The sequence below is a fragment of the Macrobrachium nipponense genome, chromosome 43 (genome assembly GCF_015104395.2).
Source record: "Macrobrachium nipponense isolate FS-2020 chromosome 43, ASM1510439v2, whole genome shotgun sequence".
Taxonomy (NCBI): domain Eukaryota; kingdom Metazoa; phylum Arthropoda; class Malacostraca; order Decapoda; family Palaemonidae; genus Macrobrachium; species Macrobrachium nipponense.
The window spans coordinates 2,415,304-2,426,054 of NC_061104.1; the positions used below are offsets into that span (position 1 = coordinate 2,415,304).

Genomic DNA, 10,751 nt, shown 5'->3' on the forward strand with positions numbered 1-10,751 from the left:
TATCCACTTTTGACCAGCTATATATTCTTTTTAATCGCTTTATTGCGAACCATACTCAACGCAGGCTGTAAGGAACGCATCTTCTAGAAAGTCTGCAGGAATCATAGACCGTATCGGGAGATATTAAAAAAGAAAAAGAAGAGAGAATAAATTACTCCACATCCCGGTTAAAGTGAATACTTTTCTCATATAGTATCAATTGCAAAGTATTTTATCACACATTGCAAGTACCAATTTGGCAGGTAACACTTATATCAGAGCATAATAATCACTCAAAACTAACCCACTCGCGTACACAGGAAGAGCTGACCCTAAATATCGAGGAGAATGATATCACTGACAATAAAAAATGGTTATAGAAAGTTGTAGAAGGTTAAGAGTGGGAGTAAAGTGTTCTCTGTTTTTTTTTAACGACTAATCTGCAACCATTCAGCGAGCGTAGATTCGAGCGGATTTCCTTTTAAAGCGAAAGATGAAAGTAATTCGGGCTAGAGTTCAGCTGAACCATAAAATTTAAAATATTACTCACTATCTATTATTTTAGCCTCGAGACACACGGTCGTACACCTCTAGATCTATGGGAATACACTACGAAAATGCTCCGCACGTCTACACTCTAAACTACACACCCGTAGGTACGTACACGCACACACAGTCAGACACTCTACTGCAGTATACTCAACGGGTTCTGAATTGTCAATGAATTCGCGTCCTCTAAGACTCCTCTTTCAAATTTTTTTTTTTTATCTCCTTCCTTTTTACCTCTAACCCACCGTGCAGGACAAACAATGACTCGGCGTTTTTTAATGTTTAGCCGGTGTGAATACATTTGAGAGTTTATACGTATTACTTAAATAAACTGTGTAGAATCATATTTTATGGTTTTGAATTCTATGTTCACGGACGGGCGATTTTGAAGTCAATATATTCTGTCAACGACAAATCTTTATGTCTTCTCACGTAGTACATAGAATTTTATAGCCAAAAAATTGTGTGTGTGTGTTATTTTGTAGATGAGAAATTAAATATATGGTGGCAAAAAGTAGTATCATATTCAAGTATGAATTTATACAAAATGAGGACCTGTGATACAGAAAATGATACATAGTTAAGTCCAAATCATCTAACGTCACATTCGTTTAATATTTTTGTTATAACAGCTAAATATGTGAGAAGGAAACCCCAACCTATTCTTGAACTGAGAGATAGAGATCTAAGAATACACTTATAAATATAGATTTAGCAGAGAAATATAATCCTTTCCAGCCACATTCTTGAATTTATAAATGTAGGCCTATAAGCCCACGAGTATCTTAGAATAAGACAAACTTCTCTGTGAACCGAACCTGATAGATAAATAAATAGATGTATCTTGGCGTTCACGGCCGTTGCTGAAGTGAAGCTACATAAAAAATAATAGATATAACGACGAGACACGAGCGACTGACTGACTTATCATGCGTCACTTCCTGAAGGAGATGACGCATGCGTGTTTAACGATGACTAAGTCGTCCAAACTCGCGGTTCGGTTAATCGCCCGATAAACAAAACAGTTCAGCGCATAATACTTTGCGACGCCAGATAACAATGCAAGCTTTTGCCAACTAGAGAGGTATGGTTACTCTCTCGTATGGTGTGGTGTGTACAGGTATGCAAATGATTATGCTAATATTTCCCGAAATCAGCTATGGATATTTGCCTTATGATTTCTTGAGAGAGAGAGAGAGAGAGAGAGAGAGAGAGAGAGAGAGAGAGAGAGAGAGAGAGAGAGAGAGAGAGAGAGAGAGAGAGAGAGAAAGTCGAACTGACGCTGATCACTCGAGCACCGGTATCATTTCCATGTGGCTTTTTAAACCTCAAGATATCCGTCCTTGAGACAACAATGGCATTAATCTCTAATGGTAGCGAAAATTTGCATAAGAGTACGTCCTACACGCGCCTATAATGCGCCCTTGTCATTGGAATCTCCATTTTCTGAAGGGTTTCTGCCACATTGGATGCCCCTGTGTGATCGTTCATCTCCGTAACGGCTTTGCTGTACTTGATAGCGCACCCGGTGGCTGCTGTTTTCTTTCGTTAAGGGAATAAGGCTTCTTCTTCTCCTAGATGTTCTATAAGAATTTGCGTCAAATTGTTTTTGTTATGAGTTTTAAAAGACTATACTTAATTTTTTTCTAATAATAATTATTATGAATTAGATCACAGCTTTCTTAAACAATGTAAAACAACTAAAACAAATAAAAAACACTGTCTAGGCGACTCTAGGCTCTAGCGAAGCCAGCCACTCTGACGGACGCAGGTAATGTTACAGACGAACCGTCATGCGTTAAAAGCTTCAATCCGAGACGACCAGCCACAAAATCATTAAAAAAAAAACTTTCTAGCACGTAGATATAACAATTCAACAGTTATTCATTCAATAAAACAATATAATTCATATGCGACTCATAAATAAGCCTACAGAAACAAAGCAATAAATGGCCGACGACACCTGTGAAACAAATAAAGTAGGTCTAGCGTGGGTGGGCAGTTGGCGATCCCATCTCGCGCCGGTCTTGTTTTCCAACGAGGAGGTAACTGGTTTTAATTCCGAGGTCAAACGGAAGGGTGTTTTTATAGTCGTTTCCTCGTTAAACCAGTAAACAACCTCATAACGTATTTAATACGAGAGAGAGGGAGAGAACAACCAAGGAAAAAAAGATCAAGATAACTCATATCTCATACAATAACAAACAGCAGTAGCAAAGAGATGTAGTAAAAGTGCAAAGATAGATGAAACATTCGCCACTATGAATGAAGACGACAAGAAGAATAATGGCCAGAACTCGAGGTAGGGAAGAAGGAACTAAGGGCGGTTTACTTTGTACTATTCTCACGGGAGATTAACTCCTACAGTGTCTGGAACATTTTACAGCGATAAACGACAACTTGGTCTTGATGCGACGCATTTTACAAAATTGGCGACAATGTTGCTTTGGTCTGCTGCGCATCAGATGTTTCTTTTGTCTATTCTCATTTATTTTATGAGTAATGCAAATTCATCAAAAAGAAATCTTGCTGACTGTGCAAATGAGATTAATAATTCAGTCCAGAATTTCTCTTATTTTTGCTATCTTAACGAAAGACTGTCCTCATTATTTGGATGGCACGTGCTTCTTTAAGAGCAAGAGCCTGTGCTGTCAAAAGGCCAGCTTAATAAACGATTAGAGTAGGTACTACCTATAAATGTTACATTTTATTTTGTTCATTCTTATCTGTAATGATTCACACTTTTCATTTTTATTTTTCCACCATTAACACCTCTTCTCTTTTATTTAAGCCAAGTCTCTATAGGCTGTAGTTTATACGCACATGTACAATATAATATATATATCTATATATATATTATATATAGTATATATATATTTATATATATATATATATATATGTGTGTGTGTGTGTGTGTATATATGAATAACTTGATCACGAAGTATAAAAAACGTGATGCTATGTATAAATAAAGGTTTTTTGCCACAAAGGAAAAAATGAAAAAAGCGAGATAGCCAAGTACTTTCGGTCCTATTCAGAAAGTACTTGGCTATCTCGCTTTTTCATTTTTTCCTTCGTGGCAAAAAACCTTTATATATACTAGTATACATATCTATATATATACATATATATATATACATATATATATACATATATATATATATATATATATACTATATATATCTATATATATCTATATATATATATATACTATACATATATATATATATATATACATATACATAATATATATATATATATATATATATATATATATATATATATATATATATATGTGTGTGTGTGTGTGTGTGTGTGCACTTACAAAATCACAGTAGATGCACGTGACTTCATGATATAAGCAAAAACCACAGGAAAAATAATAGGCAAAAATTCTAACCGATAAGCTTTCGTTCTTCTAGAAAGTCCATTAAACTACTTACTTGGCAGTAAACAGAGCTGAAGTCCTTTTATTTGGAATATGTAGGATTTTGTCGTGTAACTAAAGTTCATAAAACACTGTCAGATTACCTTTTTTCTTTCATTTCTTGTCAAGGCGGAGATGCGGACAGCCAGGCTAGAAGAGAAACCTCCGTTGTACCTCTTTGGGTGTGGCGGCAGTATGCTCAGCGCAGGGCTTAGTAGTTAGAACTAACACCTAAGGGAAGCTGAGGTCCCCCTGGGTTCGGAAAAATGAGGGAGACAGAGATACTCTTCACTGGTGTCCTTGATTCACCGTTGCCTTCAAGTTCAGAGGGTGAATTCAACAGGAACTTCTGTGTTCCGTGTCCTCATCGAGCGTACTGCTAAGCATGAAGGGTAACATAAGAATTGGGGTTATTATGCCAGCATCACTTCGTTGTTTGCTGTTTATCATTTGTAGTCTGACCTTGTCATGAATTCTTGAGTTTCTATTATCCACTCTTTTAACAATTTTACGCAATCATTTCTTGTGATTAGTGACAGGGGATGATTTCTTTGCTTCATTTTGTGAATATTTTTTATGCTCTTGCATGTTTGCACCATTCCAAGCTTTTAAAACCTGATAAAAAAAACAAATCTGTATAAATTCTGTAAAGTAGAAAATAGGCTCTGGGTTGTAAGAGGGCAACACAGCTGCTGATGGAGACCTTCTTTCAGAACCTGATCTGTTCTCTGGAAAAAGGTCATGTTCAGGTATCTTAGTCCTTGTGTCAGCCCTCCTAGAAGAGGTAATACTACTTACATGAGGACAAGGAATAGAACGTGGAGTCAGGAAGGAACTAAAAAGATTTGGAGGCATCCCCAGAGGAGTATTTCTTTGTAATGAAGCCAAAGAACAACATTCATCCTTCTCCCTCCTTTTCCCAAACCTACCCCACTGGGACGGATTCCAAATGACACACTCCATGCAAGGAGAACCCCTCTGAAAGAATTCCCCCGCTCCCTCCAAGCACAAAAAAAGCAAGGATCAGTCGTTATGCACAAGGGAGGCCACATTCCTTGCTGCAACAATGTTCATGTTTTATCCCCATAGAAAGCGAAAAATGCAACAAGGCAACAAAATGACACAACCAATGCACAACATAATGGTAATGAGCACATATTCATCCACACACTCCAAGCTCTCAACCACCAGACTGGATGAAAAACTGGAGCAAATCTGTTTACCACCACATTAAAATGAGTGAAACGGCCAGTGACTGAAGGATATGCTCTCCCACACCCCATCGTCATCTGCTTACCTTGTTACGGTGCTTTCAACAACCAATTTCCCGCTAGCGCTGAAAGATGATTCTACAAAAAAAGGTGATGGTTTCTATTTCTGTGGGAACAAAAGGCATGCAGACAACCTCCTACCAGAAGCTGCTGAAAGTCGGTTCATAAGGATGAGAGGAGCCTTGACCTTACTGAATCCTTCATGAGGAAGAACTCATGAGAAAAAAGGAGCAGGAGCAGGTGCAGACCTCATAGCAGACTTCCAGAACTACTACGAGAAATCAGTTCTCTTGAGCAGAACCATCTTCCCTAAGTGCCTCAAAGTGGGAAGGAGTAAGGAAGTAGAAGTCACAATTGCCAGCTACTATGAAAGTGACACCTTTTAGGGAAGATAAAAGCACAACTACTTTCTTCTAAAGCATAGCATCATCAGAAGTGATAACACCTCCCAAGAAGCATTTGAGATAGCTTTATCAAAGCAAGTCAGAAACTCCAAGGACTACTTATTCTTAATACCTTCTGGTGACAGGAATGAGCAATCATGCCAAGAGAAGGCTAAGCAAAATTGAAAACTTCTCGTGCAGAAAAGTGACTTGGAGAAATTTTAAGCCTCAGAATTGGACCACAGAACTTTGCCGATATCAAGAGCACACCTCTTTATATGGTCCAGTCAGGCAAATAAATCTGACGAAGTAAAACATTAAAAACACACATGGTGGAGGACAGGTCAACTAGACAAGTTATATGGGTCAGCCAAGCAATCCTCTTTTGATTTTAGAATGCCAGTCGCATCTGCTGGTGCAAAGATACAGCTATCTTGAACAGTAGTTAAGATTCATCCTAAACAAAACTTGACATCTGAAAAGGAAGCATAGAAGTTCAAATGAAAAACATGATTTACTAACATACTTTATTCACCATCATTCTGCAAAAGAATACAAAAAAAAAAACAAGTTAAATCTCCTTTAGGAGATTCTTTAGCTTAAATAAAACATTAATAACTCTATGGTGCTTCTCCCTCTGCAACGATGACAGGCAACTCCTTGATGCCATCCTTCGAAATCATCCTCACTCTCATCTTGGGTAGGTTCACGATGAATCTCCGCTTGATTTCGTTTGCACAAAGCTTTATGAGATTATGGCCTTCTTTTTCATTCATGTCTGCAATGGGAATGTCAGTCAAATAATAGCTAATAAAAATTTAGGAATGTCAGTCAAATAATAGCTAATAAAAATTTAACATTATATTTAATGACCTTAGAACAGAATAGAATATCAAATTTAGGTCAAGTAATGAGACCTATGAGGTCATTCAGCGCTGAAATGGAAACTGACAGTAAGGTTTGAAAGGTGCAACAGAAGGAAAACCTTGCAGATGCACTAGGAAACAATTTTAACAGAGGGAGGAAAGTCAGATAGAAGAAAGAGAATATGAACAGAGGTATGTACACTAAAATAAATGAGAGATTGCAGCTAAGGGCTGAAGGGACCCTACAAAGACCAATAAGTGCCCCATGCGAGGTGCAGTAACAGCACTACCCCACTATGGGGTTTTATGACTATAGGATTAATGTAAAATCTATTGGAATAATAGATATTGCTAGGATCTATAGAACCATGATAGGAGTTCCTGTAAGATAAAGAAACTTTGAGTGCTTAACCATTTACTCTATTAGTAAAGGAACTAAATTATAGTAAGATAAATGGTTACTAGTTCTCTATACACTGAACTGTATTCTATACTAGGTCAAATAAAAAGGTACATTTACAGCAGGTAAAATACTGCTTCAATACAGTTAAAATTTAAAACAGTTAAAGCACTCAATTCTGTATTGTTTTCAACCTCAGGCAAATGTTGAGTTTGGATCTAATGCAAAAATTAAAGCTTATCCAATTAGACAATTTAGGAACGTTACAAAATATATCATCTTGTAATATTGAGGGGCTCTGAGGTTTGATTTAGCTTACACATAAAGATCACCTTACACTCACCTGGTCTATATTTTTGATCCATAATACCCAGTGCAAACATGCCACCATAGCCAAATGCATAATGATTTACAGGTACACAAGCACCCAAATAGTCCATGTAGTACAATACTGAGGTATCTGTGTTAGGGTCGAAGCCGCCCATCAAGGAGTTGACGAAGTAAGGTTCCTGGAATTTATAATTAAAGATTATAAAAACCTGTTTAGCACTCATGTAAGAAGTATCAACAGCATTCCAGTAAGGAAGACATCAGATAAACTGAATCTAACTCTTAAAGAGAAATTTAAACAGCTCATAACTTCTGTAACATTAACAAAAATCTTTGAGGTTATGCTACAAAAAATAGTTTGTCATGAAAATATCAAGTACATAGGGAACACTCACCCTTGAACGCAGATGATTGGCGATAGTGTGTCTCGTAAAATGAATGGCAGATGAAGGACTGAGTTCATAGCCATTACGCATCTTGTACAGCTGAATGTTTTTGGCAATGTACTCTGCAAACTGGGTCGTGTCGCCAGCTTCGCCAGACACTCCCATTATCAGATGGGTTGAAAGTTGGTACATTTTATCATCATCTAAAATGAAAACAAGAAATGGAGGATAATCAGGATTTGAAGTCCAGTCCTTATCCTAAGATTTCAAGCTTTGCCAAAGCACATTTACAAAACTGGAAGAGCATGACCTGTATAATGACCAATCATTTTTGCATACACCTTTTTTTATGTAAATGCATGTCCCATGAATGAAAATGATCACATGCCTAAAAGAGCATTAGCATGAAATCCATCACAATATAATACAAAATGGTAATGTTCAAAGTCAACAACTAATGCACAGTATTACATATATACATGAGCAAAACTTTGCTATCATAATTTCAAATCACAAAAGTTATAATTCTATACAAATTTTTAAATCAACTGAAAACAGGCTAATTAAATTACAGTTCTAGAGAACAATTTGCACATCAAAAAAGCTTTCTCACCTGACTTCTGTACGACAATGCTTTGCAAGTGACTCATGTCCGATGCCAATAACACGAAGTCATTGAACTTCAGTCCTGAAAAGAGAAAGGTTATGGAGGTTAGTAAATGTCTTACACTGGTCCATGCAACATTTAATACAGACATATGCAATACAATGTATTTTGTCCCATTTGACTGGGTTAAGCCACATCTACATTTTGAGATAGTTCCACAGTTGAAAGTTTAATGGATGAATACTGTTTTAGTCCAATACTGCATAGAATAATTACAGAAATAATCCGATATGCATTAAACAACTGTGAAAGTAACCAATACATATAATAGTTAAATTTAGCAAACACAAACGGAATTCTTGATTTATCAGTAATACAATATGTATTTAAAAATACTTACAATATATATTCAAGAATATTTTAATAAAGATTTAAATTATGTCATTATCTTTACATATTTTTACCGAGATATTTACAAATTTACGAAATGAAATTAAAAGAATTCATTCAGTCATATCTGTATAAATCACAACAGTCAAGGTCCAGTTAGACATAAAAAAATTTTCAAAAATAACTTGTATTTTTCCTAGGTACATAACCAGAGCCTTTTATATAAGCATGAGATCAGCACCACTCCCCGACTTGTCCCTGTTGCTCCAAGCTCCAAGAGAACAAGACAGGGCATGCCAGGGACATAGGTAGTTAGCCGTGAGCAAGGGCACTGACCTTTCCTAAGATGCAAAGGGAATAGGTGCCCAAACATTAAAGAGATACCAGAAAGATCAGCATTGGCAAAATCTAATACCTTGAATTAATTGGAAAGCTCTATACTTGGAGTAAAAATTAAAAAATAAGAAGTATTAGGGTAAAAAACCGCATGGTACAGGGGTGGATCATGTACGATCACTGTGTACAACCTCAAGGAAAGTACATTATAACGCGTCCTGACACCGGAGTAGAGGTCTTTAGCTCCGTTTCTCACCAACAAGAAGTCGCGTCTGATGCCCATCTCCGATGTCAGGACGCGTTATAGTGTACTCTTTTTGGGGTTGTACACATTGATCGTACATGGTCCACCCCTGTACCAAGCGGTTTTTTACCCTAGACCTATCCAGGTTAAAGTAGAATTTAGCTAATCTAGCCAAGGTGTACTTGTCATATGAACAGGTAATTCGGCAGTTTAGTAACCTAACCTAACGCAGTCCAACCCAACGACCACCAGTAACTTACAATACCTCTAAACCTAAGCCGTCTAGGTTAAGTTAATTATACGAAATATTAATACCCATAAACCTAAGTCGGTTAAGTTACTTCACGAAATATTAAGTACCTTAGGATAGGCTATGACAAAGGTATTCCATTGGCCCGCCGGTAGCCTAGCTAACACCGAGGCGATGTTTAATGTAACAACCTTCCATGAGGAATTCAAATGGCTAAATAACATATATAAACTCAAAATAAGCAAATAATATGCATAATTATCCAGTAAATAATTAATTATGCTTCATAAATAAACTAACTTTAGCCCTATCAAAACCCTAGTCTGGGGCTCTAGCTATAGTAGACAGCTAGGTACATCAGCGCTGAAGTTGCCGAGTCACCTTAGCGTTATTTATCCCCTAAAAACTTCTAAAACATCTTAATTAAGGTTCCTTTATAAATCAAAATCTCGTTTTCTTACCAATAAGGCATTCCAGACTCATTTTGCGGCCGTTTTACAGAAACTACAAGTAGAAAAGTCACTTTGTCTCACAATAAACCGAAATGACTTGCACGGCGTAAACACAGACGTCGAGTCTTTCTTCTTCTTCCTGATATGAACGCCGACTTTCGAACGCGAAGACGAAAAAGAATGAAATAATTAGTAGATAAAGTCTTTGGAAGTTTTGCAGGGAATGAATTAAGAAATTAAATTCATAAGGAAAAGGAGCCATTAATAGATATTACGCAACCGTTCGTCCGCTAAACATCTGTTTTCCAGTCTGTATTTAAGGGGACATTTGCCTCTGTGGGTCAGCATGGAGTTGATATCTATCTATTAAAACTGCATGCACAACAAAAGAGACCTGGCTTACATATTCCACACCAAGTATATAATAAAATATAGGGGGAAATGATGGCGTTTTCATAATTCAAACTATATTTAGTATCTTGGAGAAGCAGGCAAGCTACCTGGGGAAAACATATTCATGTAGTGTGATATGTCACTTTTCAACACATTACTTATAACTTTGTCCGATTATCATCCCTAACAGAGCTGGAGAAAATTATACAGGACAGGAGACTTCCTTTTAGATCGCCGTAACTTTTGACTGTGTGCACGTGCCAGTAATTGCTAACACAAATTTATATAAAACAGACTGGAAAAAAAACTTGTAAAAAAACAATTATCCTGTGATCGTTTGTGAGGTCTTCATGATAACATCATAGTGAGTAGGTTATATTGCTCTGCTAAATGGATAAATAAGAATCATTGGAAAGAAGGAAAACGTGCGTGTGTGTGTGGAATGGGTAAACAAAAGCTGTTTGAAGAAATGAAGGTGGATGTACACT

The 10,751-nt window shown here is 36.8% G+C and overlaps 1 protein-coding gene across 1 annotated transcript; it reads right to left on the reverse strand.

The window, feature by feature from the left end:
- Nucleotides 1–6,122: 6,122 nt before the first annotated feature.
- On the reverse strand, nucleotides 6,123–10,031 carry LOC135213977 (proteasome subunit beta type-2-like). The gene is made up of 5 exons (XM_064248055.1): nucleotides 9,880–10,031; nucleotides 8,205–8,279; nucleotides 7,601–7,794; nucleotides 7,219–7,384; nucleotides 6,123–6,387 (listed from the first exon to the last, which is right to left on the reverse strand). The coding sequence occupies exons 1-5, from the start codon at nucleotides 9,899–9,901 to the stop codon at nucleotides 6,230–6,232; spliced, it is 615 nt and encodes a 204-aa protein (XP_064104125.1). The 5' UTR covers nucleotides 9,902–10,031; the 3' UTR covers nucleotides 6,123–6,229.
- Nucleotides 10,032–10,751: the final 720 nt, after the last annotated feature.